We start from the raw sequence: 24,271 nt of genomic DNA on the forward strand, positions 1-24,271 counted from the left end.
CCAAACTCCAGTACCCCCGATTCCTGTGGGAATTATACAGCTTCTCTGAGGAACTGATTAAATGCAAAATGAAATGACATCATGTGTTTTTGAACAACTTTGGAATGCCTCAGAGGGACAGAGTTGGGCTTGCAGAAATGGTAGTTGAGTTAGGAAAATGGACTGCATTCTTTCTCACTTGACCTAACTCAAATAAAATGTGGAAACAACTATTAGAATAGTCTTCTTCAAATTAATATATTATTTATTTATTGAATATTTTTATTGTCTTTAAGCAGTTGTACAAAGAAGTTGCTATTCAACAAGCAGTTTCTGAATGCCGCGTGGGTTCTGAATGCCACGTGGTTTCTGAATGCCGCGTGGCTTGACCAATGTCACCCTCTCATCACCCTTCCCCACCCACTCCTCCTCTCAGTTTTCTTAATTTTTTAGGCTATGTACTGAAATTTTTCCATTTATGAAAGCAGGAATACAATGCATCTTCAACATGTCAATCCACAGGACCAGCAAAAACAAAAGCAAAACAAAAATTGTAAAATATAAATAGAACAAATGTAAATATTATTATCTTCACAGTCTACATTAGCTCTGGTATATATAAAGAAATGAGCAATAAGGACTTTTATATGAGGACAGATGACACAGAAAGAACACAAAGAGAAGCTACAACTCTTCTTACAAGCATTAGAAAGAAATGTTTCCCCATGTCTTGGATGGCACATGGAGTATGGTGATAGGAAGTTAAAGAAAGAAAACATGAAAGATGGCCATAAGGTCAGAAATGTGGCTGCTCCTAGTGTGATTAATGCATGTTTAAAATGATGCATCATTAAAATGATGAATTGAGACAAGCACATAGACACAGAAGAAAAGACTGAAGAAAATAGTCATTTATAAAGTTAATTCTGTGCCTTTCTGCATGAAACATAACACACTATCTGGATTCATGTGAATTAATAATTATTAATATTGCGTATTTCAAAGGAGATGGCAGAGGAAGTCCCAAAAGCATATTTTACGTTGCACAGTCTGATAAAGTAATAAAAGAAACACTAATGAAAGCAATGAAAAGTCCATAAATATGAATTTCTGTTGGTGTACCTTAACTATATACAAAAGACTATTCTTTACGGTTAAATATGACCAACTCAATCTGTAAAAGTCTCCTACTTGACAGAAAATGCACTGAAAACTCTGTGACTTAAGTGAATTCTTCACTACAGTTATGAGAATGTAAAATGACCTAAACATAGTCCAAGTACCCAAATCAATTTAAAACACTAAACGTTTAAGAAAAACATTCAAGGCAACACACATTTTAAAACACTCAGAGGTTTTGTGGTAAATCAAAGTCAAATTCAAAGTAAGTAAATAGAGTCATTCTTACATACCTTGTACCCAACTCTTTTTTTTTAATTCTAAAATTTGAGGCAGATTCTCAGTCAAATAACCATATTCCCTTTATAGACCAAAGTGCTGCTAGCAAAACCTTCTCTAAGAAATTGTTTTGGATCCCATCACTTTTCTGAGAGCTTCTTTCACGTCTTTGCTCTTAGACTATAGATCAGGGCGTTCAGCATGGGGATCACCACAGTGTAGAAAACAGGACTCCCTGTACCAGTATCTTGATTATTGTTAGTAGTGTACTGACAATAAATGGAGAGGATCGTGCCATGGAAGACAAAGATGGTTGTGAGGTGGAAAGCGCAGGTGGAGAAAGCCTTGCGTCTTCCCTTGGCTGAGTGCATCTTCAGGACGGTGGCCAGAATAAACCAGTAGAAGGTGAGGTTGATGATGATGGTAACGGACTCATTCACATTGACCACAATGAACACTAGAACCTCATTGATAGACACTTCCGCACAAGCAAGATCCAGGAGTGGAGGCAGGTCACAGAAGTGGTTCACCACGTTGGCCTGGTAGGATGGGATCTGAAGAGCTAAGCACAAATGAGTCAGCGCACAAACAGAGGCATAGAGGTAACACCCAGAAACCAGCACCGTGCGGAGGGACATAACAACTGTGTACAACAGAAGGTTACAGACAGCCACGAAGTGCTTGTAGGGCATCACAGCCAGCAGGAAGACCTCTGTGATCACAAATGTGCAGAATAAATAAAACTGCACCATACACCCCAAGAATGGCTTTGTCTTCACTGGATATGTTCACCAGCATTTTGGGCACGATGACAGAGGTGTAGCAGAAATCCACAAAGAACAAGTGGCCAAGCAGAAAGTACATGAGGGTGTGAAGGCGAGAGCTGGCCTGAATCAGGGCAGTCATGCCCAGGTTAGCCAAAACTGTGACTCTGTAGACAAGCAGGAAGTACAAGGAGAGGAAAACTGAGCTCCGGGGCCTCTGATAATCCCAGGCATATGAAGTCTGTCACCTTGATGCCTCACCCATTGCCACACCACACATCAGGTCAGTGAAAAAATCTATAACCCAAGTTTAAAGGAGAGTTCTCTACAATTCCATTTTAAGAAGTACAAATATTTTCTTTAAGGTTAGTGGGCCATGAAGACCCTGTAAATTTGGAATGGTTCAGAATGCAAGAGGAGAATTAAAACGTAATGTGACAACAATAGACACAAAGGTAAGAAGGGCAACCATTGCTTAACTCTCCTGTATCTCCAAGGAGGGGAGACAATGACCACGATTTTTGAAATTGTGTTTTGGAAGTGACTAATTCAAACAAGTGAACACCCAACCGTTGAAGGAACACATATAACCCTGTGAAAACAGAATGTATATGCAACACACACATGCACAGACACACAGAATATTTCATCAACTCAATTCCAAATCTGACATATAACTACACTAAAAAAAAAGAAAAAGAGCTAAGTGCCGACTTTCCAAGTTTTCTCAAAGTATTGATTGGGAAAATTTTATCGAACAAAAAATCCTATCCAAGCCAGACTTTATACACTTTATGGAAGTGGAGTAGATATTTTGTGTTTTCCTTAGCCGATTGCAGAAGTGAATATGGGAATCCATTAATGTTACAATGAAAGTGCAGTGAAGATAGTCTGGAAAAGAAAGATAACATAGTAGTTCCTCAATATCTGAAATAAGTAACTGCAAAGGAATTGAAGTGTTGAAATCATAACTTCCTTATCCCCTAGAGAAAAAAAAGAAAAAGATAAGGCAAAAGTAAAAAGTAAAATAGACCAAAAAAGTCCCCTTGAAATTTTTGTACCCAATGTTCTATGCTAAAATGAGGAGTGAAATCTAGGAATAATGCAAATCATACACTGTGTGATCAAGTGTAGAATTAGGATAACAGTGGAAATAAGAAGCCCTTTAGCCGGTAATTATAGATGCTATGAAGAATTTTTGTATGTATAAGGGAGAAAGATAAAGAGAGACAGAGATAGAGACAGAGACACACAGAGAAAGTGTGAAAATTAGGTGTGAAAATTAATCAGTTTTAATATATTTTTTCATATAGGCTTACAGGCCAATGTTTGGAATAAAAGAGAAAATTGTTCTAAATTCTCAAACATTTCCCAGGAAAAGACAAACCAACTTTTAATAGTAAATGCACTATATAAGGGATCTCACAAACATTCCCTAACCATTGCATTGATGACTTAGGAATATTGTGATATAATTTTTCCAAAGAAAATATATTACTTTCTTTCCATTTTAAGTGACTAGTTTCTAGTTCTATTGAACAAACCTGAGGTGTAGACTTTTCTTCCTGGAATTGAAGATGTTAGTTGTGTGTACCACAAACTAAGAGACTTTATAATGTTAATGAAACCTTTGGGGACTCACTCCCTTATGTAAAATAATTGCTGGAGAGTTAGTCAAGAGAGGGGAAGCCAAGCAGACACATCTGAGCAGCTGCCGCTGCGGGGCAGGGTCGCAGCAGCGTCCACCGCCGCGGGGGCATACCTGAGACACAGTCCAGGACGAAGGAGCCAGATGCAGCGGATGAGCAGATTCTACTCAACACCAGCAAGAACCGACAAGGAGCGGACATCTTCATCCTGCACTTTGCAGACCAGAGACGACCCAGGATCCAAGACTCGGCGTGAGTAGAAGCCCGACTTCCTCACTCTTTCTCAGGGAGCAGAGGAGGGAAGGCTACCCCTCTCCCTCCAGCACCAGTGATCTCCATCTTGGATACCGACAAAGCTCGGAGGAGCAGCTAGCTCCAGCTCAGGCCTTGGAATAAAACGAGTCATTTAGCAGGTCACAAGAACTTAACGGCGAAGTGACCTCACAGACTCAGTTCCATCCAGGGAAAAGTCACCCAGCTCAGGCGCCAGCCATTGGGGTGGCTCTCCTCACCGGGTAACCAGAGCCAGAGGCTGCCCCTCCCTCTAGCAGCCACCACAATCAATTGAAAAACAGAAACCCTGAGAATGGCTCCAGGCTGGGTGCTGTGAGTTTTTTTCACTAAATAGCCCCAGGGAAAAGCTACTGTTTGTTGAAAGGCCTCAACTCTACCCAGAACCTAGCCTCATCACTGCCTCCCCCTCTTGTGTGATTCTCAAAGCAGATCACCCTCCCAGTAAACTAACCTGGGAGGGGGATCTCAAAATCTTGGGTAAAGCAGAGCATTTTTCTGCCTGTTCCAACAAACTGACTTAAGAAACCAATCAAGCCACAGGACCTCAAGCTGACCAGAGACTCCAACCAGACTCTGGTTACAGACAAAAGGGAGATACAGGACTCTTCCCACCCCTCCCAACAAAAAAAAATCAAAGAACTTTTTTTTTCTTCTTCTTTTCTTTTTTTCTTTTGTTTTTTTTTCTCGTTTTTTGTTACCTTATATATATAAAAATTTTTTTTCCTTTTCTAAAACTTTTATTAATCTTTAATTTTTGCCTCTTCTGAAAAAATAATTGTTTTCCAGTAACTTTTTTTTTCTCATAATTTTTATTTTAGGAATAACGTGAATGTGTGTTTTCCTTTCTTTTCTCGTCTTCTTTCTCTTTGTCTTTCATTCTTAATTAGCTTTTTGTTTTTTGTCTAGCTCTACTGAACTTCTGATCTTTTCTTCTCACTTTCCTATCCTTTCCACCTTTTCCTCTTTTGTTCTTCTTTATGTGACTTAACTCTTGTCCTGCACATCCTCAGATAAACCCGTAGTTAACTAGTAGACCCTATCCCCCATTGTGTACACACTTAATCCACAAATTTATTACTCAATTCAAAACCTCTGAGACTTAAATTCATTAATAGCAGTACTACCTCTTTATACCTATATAATATTTTAAGCATTTTTTAAAGTTTTTCACATCTCCTCTATGTCCCTCCCTTTCTCTCAACATATTCACATTCCTCTCTAAATAGATGGTCTTTTAATCTCTATAATAACATTAATTTTTACGTTTCCATTTTTTTTCTGGTCTCTTTTCATTCCCCTTTCCCTTTCTTCTTTTTCTCTCTCTCTCTACTTGCATCCTACCCAACCTATTTCCTGCATTGTGATTAGGACATAGTTAACTCTCCCTGTGCCTCCCCACACCAATCTATTCCTATTTTTTACCCACATCTCTCCCTAACCCTAATAATTTCTGGTTTTCCAAATTCTTCTCTGCGGTTCGAAGTCCTTTAACATATAGTTGTTTGATGTTGAATAGATGTATCTGTTGAACTAGATTGTATCTGTAGACTATTGACTGTACAAATACAAACTTTGGTTGATGGTTGCCTTAAGATAGTGTTCTAGCACAAAACTGGTGCTATCTTCATCTCAAATGGGCAGAGTAAGCCAGAAAAACACAAGAAAAATGGCAAATTCGGGTATCTCAATTCCCAATCTTGATAATCAGGGGTTAGAACTGATAATGAATAATCCAGAGGAGAGTTCCCAAATAGCTCTACAAACACTGCTGGCAAACATGATAAATGAGAAGTTTGACAACGTACAAAGGACTCTGTATGAGCGTGATAGGGAGAGAGAGGAGGCATCCCAGAAGTTTATACAGGAATATCATAAGCGTGAGGAAGCTACTCAAAAACTGATACAAGATTTGTGTGAACAACTTGAGAATACTCAAAGAGAAAGGGAGGAATGGCGTGAGCAGGCTGAGAACACTCAAAGAGATCTGCAGGAATCCCACGAACAGGAGGAAGCTAATCAAAGAGTAATACAGGAATTGAGAGACCAGGTAGAGAACACACAAAGATCACTAAAGGCATTCATGGAATCCATTAACAAAGAGCTGAAGGAAGTCAGGGAGACCACAAAGGGAATGCTGAATGGAACCCAACAGAAGGAATGGGAGCCCAAAGAAACCATAACCAATCAACTAAGTGATTTGAGGACAAACACTGAACACCAAATTAACGAAGTAAAGAAATTCATACAAGATCTAAAACAGAGCTTCAACAAAGAACTTGAAGCCATCAAAGCTGACCAACTAGAAGGAATAGAGATAAAAAACAAAGTAGAGAGTCTTGACAGCAGGTTAGACCATGCAGAAGATCGAATCTCAGGGATTGAAGACAGCCTAGATATTATAGAGAAAGAACATACAACCATCCAAGACAAGTCCAAGAAATATGATAGATCTATCCAACACCTGGAAGACACCATCAGAAGGCCTAATCTAAGGATAATGGGTGTAGAGGAGCACCTAGAAACAGAAGTTAATGGTCTAGGAAATTTGTTTAACAGGATCCTAGCAGAGAACTTCCCAAACATGCAAAAAGATAGGCCTGTCCAGATACAAGAAGCCTTTAGAACCCCAAATAGACCAGACCAGAATAGGACATCCCACCGCCACATTATAATCCACACAGGATCAACTCAGAACAAGGAAAAGATCCTTAAAGCTGTCAAGGAGAAAAGGTTAATCACCTATAAAGGGAAACCAATTAGAATCAGATTTCTCAGCAGAGACAATCAAAGCAAGAAGAGCCTGGAATGATGTATGCCATGCCCTAAAAACAAACAACTATCAACCAAGAATACTGTACCCAGCTAAACTCTCCTTCATAACTGAAGGCCAAATAAAAACCTTCCATAGCAAAGAAAAATTGAAACAATGCATCTCCACCAAACCAGCCCTACAAAAGATTCTTAAAGATGTCTTACACATAGAAAACCAACAAGACCGCAATAAAGGCCAAGAAACTGCACCCAAACTGAGAATCCAAGAACCATAGGAAGAACCCAGTTTTCGCAGCCCCCAAGAAGGTAAATAACATGGCAGGAACTCCCAAATACCTCTCAGTCCTATCTCTTAATGTTAACGGACTGAACTCTCCAATTAAGCGACATAGACTGTCTAGCTGGATTAAAAAACAAGACCCTTCTATCTGCTGCCTGCAGGAGTCACATCTTGCCCGTAAAAACAAACACATTTTCAATGTTAAAGGCTGGAACAAAATCTACCAAGCAAACGGACCGCATAAACAGGCGGGAGTTGCAATCCTAATATCAGATAAAATAGACTTCAAATTAAAATTCGTGAGAAGAGATAAAGAAGGTCGCTACATACTAATTAAAGGATCTCTCCTTCAGGAGGATATTACAATTCTAAATATCTATTCGCCAAACAATGGAGCACCCAAATTTATCAAAGAAACACTACTTTCCCTCAAATCCCATATAGATCCAAAGACATTAATTGTTGGGGATTTTAACACACCACTCTCCCCACTAGATAGATCAACTCGGCAAAAACTCAACAGAGAAACCGCAGATCTAAACAGCTGCATAGATCAACTAGACTTAACAGACATTTACCGAACATTTCACCCAGCAGCATCAGAATACACGTTTTTCTCAGCAGCACATGGAACGTTTTCTAAAATAGACCACATTTTAGGCCACAAAGCAAACTTGTCTAAATTCAGAAACATTGAAGTTATACCTTGCATTCTCTCTGACCACAAGGGAATAAAATTAGAACTCAACACCAAAAGCCACCAAAGAAATTCCGGTATCACATGGAGGCTGAACAACACACTGCTGAATCATGAGTGGGTCATGGAAGAGATTAGAAAGGAAATTCAAATGTTCATGCTATTCAACAAAAATGAACACACAAAATACCAGCTCCTCTGGGACACAGCAAAGGCAGTACTCAGAGGCGTTTATAGCTCTGAGCTCCTACATCAACAAATTGGAGAAATCTGAAATTAACAATTTAATGACACATCTAAACCTCCTTGAAAAAGAGCAGCAAGATAAACCCCAATCCAGTAGACGGAAAGAAATAATAAAAATTAAATCAGAATTAAATGAATTAGAATCCAAAAAAACTATAGAAAGAATCAACAAAACAAAGAGTTGGTTCTTCGAAAAACTTAACAAAATTGACAGACCCTTAGCAAATCTTATCAGAAAAAGAAGAGAACACACCCAAATTAATAAACTCAGAGATGAGAATGGAAACATCACCACGGAAACAACCAAGATTCAGAACATTATAAGGGAATACTTCTCAAAACTTTATGCTAATAAGTTTGAGAACTTGACAGAAATGGACCTCTTCCTAGCAAATATTGACATGCCAAAACTAAACCAAGATGAGGTAAACTATCTTAACAGGCCCATATCAAACATTGAAATAGAAACAGCAATAAGAGACCTCCCAGCTAAGAAAAGTCCAGGACCAGATGGTTTTACAGCGGAATTTTACAAGGCCTTCAAAGCAGAGCTCACACCAATTCTCCTCCAACTCTTCAATGAAATTGAAAGAGAAAGCTCACTACCGAACACATTCTATGAAGCCATCATAACCCTCATCCCAAAACCAGGCAGGGACTCATCAAAGAAAGAGAACTATAGACCCATTTCTTTGATGAACATTGATGCAAAACTTCTCAACAAAATTTTGGCCAACCGACTTCAACAATTCATCCAAAAAATCATACACCATGATCAAACAGGATTCATTTCAGGGATGCAAAGCTGGTTCAATATACGCAAATCAATTAATATTATTCATCACATCAACAGGAGCAAGAATAAGAACCACATGGTTATCTCAATAGATGCAGAAAAAGCATTCGACAAGATCCAACACCCCTTCCTGATGAAGGTTTTGGAAAAATTAGGAATCCATTCCTAATTACATTCCTCAATACAATAAAGGCTGTATATGACAAACCTACAGCCAGCATTATACTTAATGGTGAAAAACTAAAGCCATTTCCTCTTAACTCAGAAACAAGACAAGGATGCCCACTCTCTCCACTTCTCTTCAATCTAGTATTAGAATGCCAAGCTACAGCAATAAGACAAGATGCAGACATAAAGGGGATCCAAATAGGGAAAGAAGAAATAAAACTCTCTCTCTTTGCAGATGACATGATCTTATATTTAAAGAATCCCATAGACTCCACTCCCAAATTACTCAAGCTGATTCAAAAGTTTGGCAAAGTAGCAGGTTATAAAATTAACCCCCAAAAATCAATGGCTTTTCTGTATGCCAACAATGAAAAAAGTGTGGCTGAAATTAGGAAAGCAACTCCATTTGTAATAGCCCCACAAAAAATAAAATACCTAGGAATTAACTTAACTAAAGAAGTGAAGGACCTCTATGATGAAAACTTTAAAATCTTGAAAAAGGAAATCAACACAGAACTTAAAAAATGGCAAAACCTCCCATGCTCCTGGATTGGAAAGATTAACATCGTGAAAATGGCAATACTTCCCAAGGCTATCTACAAATTCAACGCAATACCTATCAAAATTCCACCCTCATTCTTCAAAGAAATAGAAGAGGCAATCCAAAAATTCATAGGGAACAATAAAAGACCCCGAATAGCAAAAACGCTTCTGAATGGAAAGAACACTGCTGGAGGAATATCAATACCAAATTTCAAACTCTACTATAAAGCCATAGTAATCAAAACAGCTTGGTATTGGCATAAGAACAGACCTCAGGACCAATGGAATAGAATTGAAAACCCAGAAATGAACCTACAGACCTATAGCCATCTAATCTTCGATAAGGGAGCTAAAATAATAGAATGGAAGACAGACAGCCTCTTCAGTAAATGGTGCTGGCAAAACTGGTTAACTACATGTAGAAAACTAAAGCTAGATCCTTATATATCACCCTGCACCAGAATCAACTCCAAATGGATCAAAGACCTTGAACTCAAAGCAGACACTCTGAAAACATTACAGGATGGAATAGGAGAAACCCTGGGTCTCCTTGGCTCAGGCCGAAATTTTCTGAATAGAGACCTGGAAACACAACAAATCAAAGAAAGGTTGGACAAATGGGATTGCATAAGGTTGCAGAGCCTCTGCAGGGCAAATGACATAGCTAGCAAGATCAATAGAAAGCCCACGGATTGGGAGAAGATCTTTACTAGCCATACAACGGACAAGGGTCTCATATCTAAAATATACTTGGAACTCAAAAAATTAAACCACCCAACAATGAATCCTCAAAGAAACAACTGCCCAATAAGTAAGTGGGCAAAAGACTTAAAGAGAAGCTTCTCTGAAGAAGAAAGAAGGATGGCCAATAGACACATGAAGAAATGTTCAACATCCCTAGCCATAAAAGAAATGCAAATCAAAACAACATTGAGATATCACCTCACTCCATTTAGAACAGCAAAAATCAAGAACTCTAACAACAACAGATGCTGGAGGGGATGTGGACAGAAAGGAACCTTACTTCATTGTTGGTGGGAATGTAAACTTGTTCAACCACTTTGGAAAGCAGTATGGAGGTTCCTCAAAAGACTTCACATAGAACTCCCCTATGACCCAGCAATCCCACTTTTGGGCATTTACCCTAATGTTTACAAAAAAGACCACACTAAAGCTACCAGCACAACTATGTTTATTGCAGCATTATTTACCATAGCTAAGATATGGAACCAACCCAGATGCCCCTCAGTAGATGAATGGATCAAGAAAATGTGGTATATATACACAATGGAATTCTATGCCTCCATCAGAAAGAATGACATTTCCCCATTTGTTAGGAAATGGAAAGTCTTGGAAAAAATTATATTAAGTGAAGTAAGCCAGGCCCAAAGAAACATAGGTCCCATGGTTTCCCTTATTTGCAATATCTAGTATAGGTATGTGTCAAGCGGAAAAAGTCAGATAATGTGATGTTAGGAAAACGAACCCTCAAATATGTATTTTAATGTTTTTGTTTCTTTCATGCATGTGTTTCTAACGCATTTATAAGATTATTTCTTTGTTGCTTTGTATGTCCCTCCCCCACAGTGTAACCCCCGCTTTCACTATATTTGATGTCAGTATAACATGTGGAGGAGACGGGGACAAACAAGTCATTTAAGGATACAGGTGGACCTGTTGCAACAATGAGAAGTACAAAATGTCATGTCAAAACCAGCTTTACAATGTCGGAGTGGGGGGGGAGGGGGGGTTGATAGGGTGCGGAGGGAGGGGGGAGTGTGGGAAGGGAGGTGAAAGGTAAACAAAGGAGGAGGCTGCAATGCTTGGTAAGAAATGTATGCATTATCCTGCCCATGTAATTGTAACCCCTCTGTACAGTATGTTCTCAAATAAAATTAAATTAAATTAAAAAAAATAATAATTGCCAATCTCTGGCAGCATAAGAAATGAGTAAAAACCTGTGCTACAGAAGAGCAAACAATATGATTAAAGTGATTTCCTCTTTTGATATGTTATTGAATGCTTTTCTTTTGAATTGTTGTTGATCATTAGAATTCAAAGGTCAGGGACAGGAGTTGCAAATCCATCTGCTACAAATGAAAGTGTGAGCATGGATACAGAGGAAAAGTAAAGAAAATTCAGAGAACAGTCAACTCAGGAATGCTGCTATCTACTATATTTTTAAATGTCTACATTAATAGAAGTCAGTGAGGCATATAAAGTGCTATGTATCTTTGAGTGATTGTTCTAAGGTTCTTATCTATGTTTTCATTTGTGAAATTCATCGTTCCTAAAATACTAGTATGATAATTGCAACAATTTTCTTTATGAGAAAATCTTTGAGATGAAATGATATCCAAGGTTCAAACAACACTGGATACTAAACAATAGAATCAAAAGGAGAAAACAAAGTACACAATGAACAAGAACCAGCAGAAAAGGGATACAGCTATACTATTTATTCATTATATGGTACAGGTCCTGAGGCTTGAAGTCAGGACCTGAGGTTAGTCTTGGTCAAGGCTAGTAATGATCTACCAACTGAGCCACACACAAACATCTGGCATTTTGGTGATCAATTAGATAAAGTGTGTCATGGATTGTTCTTCTCAGACTAGTTTTGAACCATGATCCTCAGATCTCAGCCTCCAGAGTAGCTAGGATTATAGGCATGGAATTCACAGAAATGGTGGGATAAAGAATGAACTAATTCAGCAGTGATACTCATTAGACACTATGTTGAAAATGAATTATTCGATTTGTGGGGGAGCAGAGTCAGGAGGGAAAAATCCGGGAGAAAATGAAGGAAGAGGTGACACAAAAAAATACTAATTTCATTACCTATGTAAATGCAACCCCTCTGCCCATCACAATAAAAATATTTAAAGAAGTACAAACATTTTAAAAATGAAAGTAATTATAGTTTCTTTCATAGATTCTAAAAATTTTTAAAGAAGTACAAAAATTTTAAAAATGAAAGTAATTGTAGTTTCTTTCATAGATTCTAAAATAAAGTAAAAGGTTTGACTCTTCTTTTTAAACTTGTGATGGATTTGCACCAAATAAGTACATCTGTCTTTTATTTTCTTTATTCATTTCTTTTCATCCAATGCAACCTGAAACAGTATTAATGAACACTGTATTAAAGAAGATTATCACTGTGATTTTGGGGAAGAAGACTATTACTAGGATTTGAATTCAGGGCCTGGTGTTTAGGTTGTTTAGCTTGCTTGTGAGGCTGGCCCTCTACCAGATGAAGATCTCCTTCAGCCCAGTATTTTGCTTGTTATTTTTTTATGTTATGTTGTATTATCTTTGAAGAGTTACACAAGGAATTTTCCATTCAACATATCAGCTTATGAATACAGTGCATCTTAGTCAATACCACTCTTTCCTAATAGGGCCATTAATCATATGTGTGCAACATTGAACATTTAAGAAAAAAAGTTTACACATTTAGGAAAAACAATGAACTATGAATTTAGAAATACATTGCATCCTAAGCTTGCAAAGTGAAGTGGCTAGAAAAATAGAAATACGTACTTACAACTACTTTGTTCCTCATTCTAGTCCTACACCAGGGAGCTCCCACTCTCTCTCCTTTGCAGTTCAGAGTCCTGGCTATTTTCTAAGCACCTGTTTTAGACCTCAGAACTTTCCTAAGGGCTTCTTTCACATCCTTATTCCTCAGGCTATAGATCAGGGGGTTCAGCATGGGAATCACCACAGTGTAGAACACCGTGGCCACTTTCTCAGCATCACCGCTGTTTTCTGATGTAGGTGCACAATAAATGGAGAGGATTGTCCCATGGAAGACCACGATGGCTGTGAGGTGAGAGGCACAGGTAGAAAATGCCTTGTACCTCCCCTTGGCAGAGCGCATCCTCAGGATGGTGACCAGAATGAACAGGTAGGATGTGAGGATCACCACGATGCTAATGGTCTCATTGAAGGTGGCCACAATGAACAGCACTATCTCATTGACAGTGACATCAGAGCAAGCCAGACTTAAGAGAGGGGGTAGATCACAGAAGAAATGATTGATTACATTTGATCCTGAGGGCCAGGCACACGTGAATCAGGGCGCATGCCGACGCATAGAGGTAGCAGCCACACACCAGCACCACACAGAGTTTCTGGGACATGATGACCCTGTACAGCAGAGGGTTACAGATGGCCACAAAACGGTCATAGGCCATGATGGCCAGCAGGAAGACCTCTGTGACCACGCAGGTGCAAAACAAATAGAACTGTATATGGCATGCCAAAAAGGAGATGGCTCCATCCTCCTGAAGGGTGTTAGGCAGCATGTTTGGCACGATGATTGAAGAGTAGCAGAAATCTACAAAGGACAAGTGGCTGAGGAAAAAGTACATGGGAGTATGAAGTGGAACGCTGATCTGAATCAAGGCAACCATGCCCAGGTTGGCCAGAACTGTGACTCCGTAGATGACAAAGAAAACCAAAGTAAGAAGGACTCTTCCAGCAGGTGCGTCTGATAATCCAAGAAGCACAAACTCTGTCACAGCAGTACAGTTTCCTTTTCCCATTTATCCTCTTCACAGGCATTTGGGTAAATAATTTGAAAATCTCTCTATTTTATTATCTGAAATTTAATTCTGGCCCTTTTCTTGAAAAAATATCAGAAGCAATAGTATGCTTAATATAACCTGCAGAGAAAAAGCAAATGTTTCATGGGGTTTATCATATAATATGGAATTATGCATTAGAAATGCTTAAATTCATAGTTTGACTCCGAGATCACACAAAAATCATTACTTACATCTAAACTTTGTGTGATTTTGATCATTCTTTTCATGATTGCCAGGTTGCTATTGAGTTTATAAGCAACAAGTTCCAATAGTGATTTAATTTGCTTTATTGCTCTATGAAAACTACATCTAGTAAGGAGGACGCTATGGAAAATTTTACAATGCACCTGCCAGTCTGCTTCCAGTACCCTCTGCCTACAACACACCACATAACACATCACCTGCGTGAAAAGGTCACTAATGCCACAGCGAGAAACCTGCTTTAGAGAGTCATATCAAAGAACTTTGCACAGATCCAGAGGAACTCCTTTCCTTTATGCTACAGAGATGGTTCATATGTTTGCCTTCCTCCCTAAGCAGTTCTGGAGACCTCTCATGGCCACCAGACCCTTGAGGTTGCTGGCAGGAGAATCTCTATCCAGGCTTCATGAGACTGGATAAAGGAAGAGGGGAAATAAGACACATAAAGTGCTTAGGTATCCTCATTGGTTCTGCTGTTTTTCCTGTCACACTAATGGCTTTTGGGAGATTTGTGATTCTGCAGACTAAATTATTGATCATTTCAACCATCCCTTTCTACATAAGAAGCAGAATCTTGTCTAACAGTGTTCAGACTGGCATTTCTGAGTACACTCTCACATTAACAGATAAAACACAACTTAAAAAATAAACTCATATGATTACCTCTTTTACAATTTTTTTATGAATGCAGTAAAAGTCAGCCATAAGGAAAATAGCTCATGCTTCCAGCACCATGAAAATTCTATTCATAGGTGTTCTGCAAAGATAACCATAGGGTAACTTCAAACCACAAGCCTATGAAGAAGACATCATGTTGTCCGGAAGATGCTATTCTGGGAGATGTTTCAGTTTTTTATGTTTGAAAGATGACTCTCTGGGGCCCGTGACATTTAAGCATTTCAAAACAATCCTTGGTCTCTGTGGGACATCAAGGAGCTATCATGAAAATCACTCTCTCCTGAGATGCAAACAATTATTTCTACTGTAGAATTAAAACTGATGAAAACTAAACTATGTAGTGAATATTACTGTAAGCTAGTTCAATTTAAACTAGATCTCACAGTCAAACAAAAAATACTGCATTCTGTGTGGGCATTGCTTTGAGAGTACATTTATTTTGTCATGGTGAAATAAATGAAGGCATTTATAAAATTTGTTTGTCCTATAGTCAACAACCCCTTTCTGGAAGACAGGAGGGTCTGAAATCACATTCAAAATCAACTCTACAAGGAATGGAGGTCATGAATGGTCCACTTACTGATGTAGCTCAGTAAGTGTGAGCTATGCCCTTGTGTCAAGGACTCTTCTCAGTAGCACTTTAAACACAGTCCATCTTTATGAAGCTAAACTGAGATGAGTAATTTTAAATCTCTTCTACAAATGAGGTGACTCAGAAACAGACTGGCACCTCTTGTCCAGTCACTTTCAGAATCCCCCTAGAAAGAAGGCATGTACAGAAGAAATGCTCAACTCCTCTGGTCATAAAAGAAATCCAAATCAAAACCACACTGAGAGTCCACCTCATCTCAGGTCAAATGGCTATAATCAAGAACTCTAGTAACAACAGATGCTGGAGGGGATGTGGCCAAAGGGGGAACCCTACTGCTATCTTGGTGGGAGTGTAAACTTGTTCAACTACTCTGGAAGCAGTATGGAGATTCCTCAAAAGACTCCACATAGAGCTCTCCTATGACCCAGCAATCCCACTTCTGGGCATTTACCCAAATGATCACAAATAAGGCCATACTAAAGTTATCAGCATTATTGCAGCATTCTTCACCATAGCTAAAATATGGAACCAACCCAGATGCCCCTCAGTAGATAAAAGGATCAAGAAAATGTGGTATATGCATATATACAATGGAATTCTATGCCTCCATCAGAAGGAATGACACTGCCCTATTTTTAAGAAATGGAAAGACTTAGAAAAACTTATATTAAGTGAAGTAAGCTAGACTCAATGAAAAAATAGGTTCTATGGTTTCCCTTATTTGACATAACTAGTATATATCCATGATAATCTTAGCAGATGAGCAGAATAGCTCAGTAGCTATGTATATGTGACCTATAAAATGATGCTGAGTGAAATAAACTCCAAGACAAGGACACAGTTTTTCTTCATTGTAGTTTTTAATGTACTATGTGATTTTTTTTGTTTCCTTTGTATGTTCTGTCCCCTATGGTATATCCTCGGTTATCACTGTATTTGATCTGGTAGCCTACTGTTGTATATACATTTATTTGAATTAGGAAAGGGAAAAGGAATAACAGAATGGTGAGACAGAGGACCAGGGTGTGGGGGAACCAACGCAACAGCCATATTCACAAGGAAATAAGTTGGGAATGATCTGTACAACTTGTGGAATGGGTAGAGGGAGGGAAAATAGGAAGAAATAAGGGAAGGGATAACAAGTTTGACAAGAAATATACTCAGTATCTTACTTGTGTAACTGTAACCCCTCTGTATATCACCTTGACAATAAAAAATAGAAAGAAGCCATGTATATCTTTTTTTAGCATGCATAGCTACAAGGAGGGCTGGAAGGTCCACTTTCCAGTACAATGCTAGAGGTGATTACATGGGGAGAGCCAAACTCAATCCGTAACTTTCCTCGTGAGGTAGTATTGAGCTGAATATAGTGCTCCAACCCAATATGTGTGTTCCTCAATACACCAAATACAGAAATTTCATGAACATCAATGAAAGTGATCTGCTACATGTAATAAGTTCCCCAATTCACAACCATTTACAAACCATTTTCCTAAAATGGATCTATGTGGGAATTTCCTGAACTTGGGAATTTGCTGAACTTGAGAAATCTTCAAGGAATTTTTTGGTACCTAATGTCACAAAACATTAAAAGTATTTCTGTTATCCAGTTACATCTTCTTATTTGAAACGTTCCAGTGAAAGAAAAATAAAACAACCAGAAATCCCAAACTTAAACATAAATACAACATGAAATATGTTATCCGTAGGGCCTGATATTTCTTCCTTTTCAATGAGATACTTTATACCTCATCCACTTGGAGGAGGAGATTGTGAGGAGCTAGGTTCAATGTCAGACCTCAACCTCAATCAACAATCTGTGCATGGTGATACACACCTAGGGCCCGGAGATGTGGAAGGCTGTGGATAGGAAGAACACAATCTGTGGCCTACCCTTGACAGAAGTCAAAACAGTGATCTGTGAAAAGTACCTAGCCTCCCAAAAAGGCTAGGAACATGAATCAAGTGGTAGATTGGCTGCTTAGTAGTATGAGGCTCTAGACTCAAACCCAGTACCGCCAAAAAGGGGATGTACAAATATTCAAATACATATTCAAATATTGAAACATATATTTTCCCTTATTTCCTGGGAAATATAAACTTATTTCTGTGTGTGATATCAAATAATAGGTCAGGTGATTATGAGGATTCATATTTGACTCATTGATTATTGGTTTGGTAACAACTCAAGCTTTGGGCAAGTGGTCTAGCTTTTGGGGCTTGTGATTTGAATTACAGAAGCTTTTCAAGCTTTGGAAAGACTGCAAAACTGGAAGGCCTCTCAGAGTCTGGAGACTGGTCCAAGTTTATTTCAACTACCTTCTGTAAAGGAAAGATGAATTGATTATCTCATTTGATCAGAAGAGACACAGAAGTGGTGGGGGGAGAGGGGATGGAAACACAGAGTGGAAAAGTTGGACCATGTTTGCCAGTTACTATCCTGTGTAGCAAATCCTTTGAAAGCTGTAATTTCAAAACTCTTGACTTTCTAGAAAATTAGAAGAAAATTGAATTGGTTTTTGTCATTACAAAAACTCGTTTATAGATTACCATGAAAATTTTTATGTAAAAAAATGAACTCTGTAACTTGAGGGGAAGGAGGGAAGAGAAGAAACGGAAGAGGATAGAAAGGGTGACACTGACAAAGAAGCATTGTCTCCTGTGTAGCTTGAATTAGAGGTGCTTCCCAGAATGCTCCGTGTAATGACATTGGGACCCATTGTGCATTGGCACTTGCAGACCATGTAAGTGCACACTGTGTGTATCTCTTTTAGTCAGAATTTGTCTTGGTACCATCTTCTTGCATATTTGTGATTTAATGTGATATTTTTCGTCTCACTTTTCTTGATTGGACATCAGTCATGGGTTTGGGTAAAGATAATGCTTATAGCACATTAACTGTCAGCTCATTTCTGGATGCAACTTTAATGCTCATCTAGCTCTGACATCATGAATATACATTTGATCCTCTAAATTTTACTAAAAACAATCTTTGGAGAAAAGAACCTCTTCAACAAATGATATTGGTAAAATTGACATCTACATGTAGAAGACTGAAACTAGATCCCTTTCTCTCTCCCTACACATAAATTATGTCAACATATAAACTATCATAATATTTGCTCTGAATGTTTGAAACTACAAGAGAAAAACATAGGCGGAAACTCTTCAAATTACATGCATAGGTAATCAATTCCTAACTAGGATCCTAATTGTTTGGAAATAAGAAAGATTGCTAAATGAGATTGTATCACATTGAAATATTTTCTGCACAAGAAAAAGTATGGGGATACAGGTGGACCCATTGCAACAATGAGATGTGCAAGTCGTTATGTCAAAGAATGAACTTTACAACTTTGGGGGGGGACGGGGGTGTAGCGGTGAGGATTGGTTGGGGGGGTAGGGGGAGCATGGGAAGGGATGGGAAGGAGGAGGCTACAATGCTTGATAAGAAATGTACTCATTATCTTGCCCATGTAATTGTAACCCCTCTGTACAGTATTTTCACAATAAAAAATAAATAAATAAATAAAAATCCTCAAAGAAACAACCACCCCATTAATAAGTGGGCTAAAGACTTAAAGATAAAAAAAAAATATAAAGACACTGCCTAAAGACTGGGAAAAAATCTTTGCCAGATAGTCATCCAATTAGAGATTACTCAAAAAATTGCACAACAAAAAAGCAATCTATCTAGTCAATAAATTTACAATGAGAATGACAAGAACCTTTTCTAAGGAAAAAGTACAAATAGCCAATAAATAGATGGAAAATTGTTCAACATCTTAGCCATAAGAAAATTACAAATAAAAACTATATTGAGTTTCCACTTAATCCTATTCAGAATAGCTACTGTCAAATAAATGAACAATGGGAACAAAAGTTTTATAAGTTGATGTTAGGCGAAATGAGCTCCAAGATAAGGACTCAAAAGTTTTTTCTTTCTTGCTATTGTTTCTAACATATTTATAAGATGATTCTTTGTTGCTTTGTATGTCCCTCTCCCATGGTATAACCCCTGTTTTCACTGTATTTGATGTTGGTATAATTTGTGGAGGGGAAGGGAAAAAAAACAAATTGTTTAAATAGGGATACAGGTGGACCCATTGCAACAATGAGATGTACAAGATGTTATGTAGAAAAACAAACTTTACAACTTTGTCAGGGGGTATGGGGGGAAGGGGGTAGATAAGAAGGGTTGTGAAGGAGAAACAAAGGAGGAGGCAACAATGCTCGATAAGAAATATACTCATTAGCTTCCCCATGTAATTGTAACTCCTCTGTACGGTATTTTCACAATAAAAAAAAAGTTGGTGGCTGTTGAAGATGACAAGTTAGAATGGGGCAGTACTTGTTATACATGTTCTTCTTGCCTCTGAAAACTGTTGTTTTGTATGTAAGTTTATCTTTTTAGGGGAGGACAAGGAAGAGCACAGAATAGTATGACCAAAGCTGAACAAATGCACCAGTGGTGATCACTAGACACTACATTAAAAATGAACTCTACAACTGGTGGAGGGGGATTCAGGAGGGAAAAACTGGGAGAAAGTGAGGGAATGATTGACACTGTCTAAAAGGAAATGTACTCACAACCTGAATTGTGTGACTGTAACCCCTTGTTATATCACCTTGACAATAAAATAAAAATTAAATAAAAAGATCCCAGGATGCAAAGGTTAGTTTGGAGTATCTTTCCAAGTTCTAATTTTTAGTCATGAATCATCTAAGAAATATTCCTTATATTAGTTTTTTTGGGGTTTGTTGAACAAATGCAAATTTTAGACATACATATTTTCATTTATAATACTTGATTGTTGTAGTACTTAAAAACAATTGATTGTTATTAGCCTTCTCTTAGTTTACCTTTAATAATTCATACTTAATGAGTATGATGAAAAGAACAAGAGGTACATCAAAATTAACTTTCCATGATATGTCTTTGATATGTCACATGAAAGGGAGATATCATGTTTATAATCTTCACAATTATAAGTAATCCTGAGAATCCTTACGTTGATCTGAAGCTTTATACTATTTCAAATAATGCTTTCTTTCAGGTCTCTGCTCATAAGTTAACAGAAGAGTGTGGGTACATTGGCTGCACACAGAAACAGGAGCCCTAAAGCTAGGATTCCCAAAGAAATATTCTTTCCCACAGAATCTTTTCTATCACTCTGCTTTACTAGGCCACCTTGTGACAGTGCCCAACAAATGCTTCTCCAGAAAGCAAAGGAGCCTATGGACTCCATCTCTAGCCTGAAATGTGTTCACCCAAGCACATATTTAGTAGCAACTGTCCATTTGCTTGGACAGTGTTCTGTTAGTTTGATTGTAATAAAAGTCAAGAATTTCAGAGTATAGTGAAACCCCTCATTTATAGCCTTAAAACTCACAACCATTTTATTTGTATACTTAAGCTATAATATATATATATATTAACAGTGCATATAATCATTGGTAGTTAATCACAATTTGATATATAACAAAGTAGCATATACATAGGTTTTGGCATTTCTATATTAATCCATTTTGTGTCTTAGTGGTAATGCAGGTCATAAGAAGACAGGAATAAAACCCACTTGTATAAAACCCACCCTGTATGATTAGTGTCCCAAGTATAATATTAGGACTGATGCTTTAATAAAGCACAGAGCTGTATAGAGTGATGCCATCTACAGAGTATTATTTATGATTCACAAAGATGGGCATTTAAACAGAGTTGAGAAAAGGAAGTAGGGAAGAGAGGCTTAATCGAAATGACATGACGGAGTGGAGAATGTCAACATAAATTTGAATTTCTCTGGGGTCTACACAAGCAATTATTAAAAAAATAGTTAATACAAACAGATAAGTTTATGGGGTAAAATGTGCAACTGAGATTAATGGAAAAATTATGTAATGTTCATTTCAGAGAGAATGCTATATTTGCTTATTCACATATTTAGAATTTGAGTAATGGAGTGAATATGATTAATGCATATCATACACATGTATGAAAATAGCATAAAGAAGCTCTTTAGATTTTAAATATAAAAAGGTGAGGACAAAGAAGAAGAAAATAATAGAGATGAGGTTGATCAAACTATACTTTATGAATATTTGGAAATATAAAAATGAAACCCTTATACACACAAGATAATAAATCTCTGCTTACATTGAGATATAACATGTAATATTATAGAGTATTTTTCAACATACTTGAGTGGAAAAAATATCTGAATTTTTTCTATGATTTTTCTTAACTATGGACTAATTAAAAAAAACAGTGAACAAAACACTATTTGAATAAGAAGTGGAAAATATTTAAGTAGATATACAACAAAGTAAATTTTGAAAAAAAATCATGAAGAAAATATACAAGCTTACTAAACACCACATATAGTAAAATCAAAACCACTTTGCTTTCATTATGTGCTTTTGTGTATCCAACTCAGGCTTATTCTTAGCTTATGGTCTTAGAAATATTTTCCCCTTGATGGACCCATTGCAACAATGAGATGTACAAGTTGTTATGTCAAAAAATGAACTTTACAACTTTGGTGCAGGGGGGGGAGGGGGAGTGGGTGGGGGGCGGGGGGGGGGGGGAGTGGGTAGGGGGCGGGGGGGAGGGGGAATGGGTGGGGAGCGGGGGAGGGGGCGGGGGGGGGGGGGGGGAGGATGGGAAGGGATGGGAAGGGGAAACAAAGGAGTAGGCTACAATGCTTGATAAGAAATGTACTCATTATCTTGCCCATGTAATTGTAACCCCTCTATACAGTATTTTCACAATAAAAAATAAAAATTAAAAAATTAAAAAATAAAAAAAGAAATATTTTCCCCTCACCTTCTTTCCATTGTATATCTGCTCACTGAATGATTAGATGGGTCATATCCAAGAATCCCTTTTTATTCGGGGTAGATTTAGGCATTTTGTATGTTCCGTGATTACCTTGTCTTTTGGCTTCATGGAATTGTATAGTTTATTTAAAATTTATAATATCAATTATTATAGTAAATATCACAGGAACGATTTCAGTGAAGACATATAGAAGTCTAAAATTTAAGAAACTACAAACTACATGCTATGGATTAACAAAGTATGTAATGTATTAAATTAAGGTATGTCAGATAAGAACATTGAAATATGTATTTGAAGGCAACAAAATATGTGTACATTTAAATATGTGTGGACTTACAGTATGCAAAGATTTCCCTACAGTAAGATCTTTTTCTTCAGTTTTTTAATGCCTGCTTTCACCTCCTTGTTCCTTAGGCTATATATGAGAGGGTTCAGCATGGGAATCACAAGGGCATAAAACAGAGAGGTCATTTTGTCTTGATCCAGGGAGTAGGAAGAACTCGGCCGGAAATACATGAAGAGTATTGTTCCCTGGAAAATGGCCACTGCGGTTAAGTGTGAGGCACAGGTGGAGAAAGCTTTGAACCTGCCCTCAGCAGAGCGGATCTTGATCACTGATGAGATGATGTAACAGTAAGAGATGAGGACTCCTGAGATGGTGCTCAGTTCAATGAAACCAAAGACAAAGAATATTGCTAACTCGTTGACTTGTATATCAGAGCACGATATTAATAGGAGAGGAGGGATATCACAGAAGAAATGATTGATCTCATTAGACCCACAGAAACATAAGCGGAATGTCAAAGAAGTATGCACCAAAGCATCTGTTATTCCCACCAGGTAAACCGCAGCCAGGAGCTGGGAGCGCACCTTGCTGGACATGTCCACGGCATAGAGCAGGGGGTTACTGATGGCCTTGTATCGGTCAAAGGCCATCACTGCCAGCAGCATACACTCCGCATCTGTAAAGATGTAGAAGACGAATAGTTGCAGGACACAGCCAGCAAAAGGAATTGATTTATCCTTGCTGAGCAAGTCCAGCATCTTGGGCCCAACGGCAGAGGAATAGCAGAAGTCAGAGAAAGAGAGGTGACTGAGGAAAATGTACATAGGTGTGTGAAGCTGGGAGTCCATCCTGATTAAGGTGATCATGCCGAGGTTTGCCATGAGAATGATGAGGTACACATTGAGAAATGTGGCGAATAGAACCGCTTTGATTTCAGGGTTATTGGTAATCCCCATGAGAAGAAATTCAGTTGTTGAGGAACAATTTCCAATCTCCATTCTCCTTTATTCTTTTCAAACACTGTCACAAAAAGGATCAGGAAAGTGGTGGATTAAACATATGCTGGTGCATATTCAGAAGCGGTTTTAGGAGATGAATTCTGTGAATAGTTTTATTCATTCTCAGAAAATAGCCTGAGCATATCACTCTTCAAGGGGCATGAGTGTTTCCTTATTTAAAATGAAAACAAAATGACCCATCTATATTAGTCAGCTTTGCTTCTAAATCTACATACATACATTTCTGACATGACTTGTTCTAATCATTCTCATTCATTCTCAGCAGTTTATTTAAGTAAACTAAATCTTGCTCCAGATTCAAAATGATGTGACAGAAATACCAAAGTTACAGAGGAAAGCCATAAAATGTACTAAAACTGTTATCCTTTGGATAAAAGGATCAAAGTTATTACACTAATAAACACACATCCTGGATTTTGACAGTAAGAATAATATTATATATAATTCAATAATGGAAATTATTCTAACACTATGTTTGG

General features: G+C 37.9%; 2 protein-coding genes and 1 pseudogene across 2 annotated transcripts; all 3 read right to left on the reverse strand.

Annotated features, from left to right (window-relative positions):
* Nucleotides 1–1,494: 1,494 nt before the first annotated feature.
* LOC122104728 lies at nt 1,495–13,151 on the reverse strand (annotated as a pseudogene).
* A 63-nt stretch (nt 13,152–13,214) lies between these two features.
* LOC122105167 (olfactory receptor 5L1-like) lies at nt 13,215–14,136 on the reverse strand. Its single transcript, XM_042676308.1, is given in 2 exon segments — nt 13,215–13,641; nt 13,643–14,136. Coding segments are annotated over 2 exon segments (921 nt in total).
* Nucleotides 14,137–22,841: 8,705 nt separating this feature from the next.
* On the reverse strand, nt 22,842–23,771 carry LOC122105165 (olfactory receptor 5W2-like). Its single transcript, XM_042676307.1, has one exon. It carries the CDS (start codon nt 23,769–23,771, stop codon nt 22,842–22,844), a length of 930 nt encoding a protein of 309 aa, XP_042532241.1.
* Nucleotides 23,772–24,271: the final 500 nt, after the last annotated feature.

Source organism: Dipodomys spectabilis, unplaced genomic scaffold (genome assembly GCF_019054845.1).
Source record: "Dipodomys spectabilis isolate Male_0828 unplaced genomic scaffold, ASM1905484v1 ptg000030l, whole genome shotgun sequence".
Lineage (NCBI taxonomy): Eukaryota > Metazoa > Chordata > Mammalia > Rodentia > Heteromyidae > Dipodomys > Dipodomys spectabilis.

What these genes read in the sequence shown, in the direction of transcription:
- LOC122105165 (XM_042676307.1), bottom strand. Translation starts at nt 23,771, where the DNA reads ATGGAGATTGGAAATTGTTCCTCAACAACTGAATTTCTTCTCATGGGG.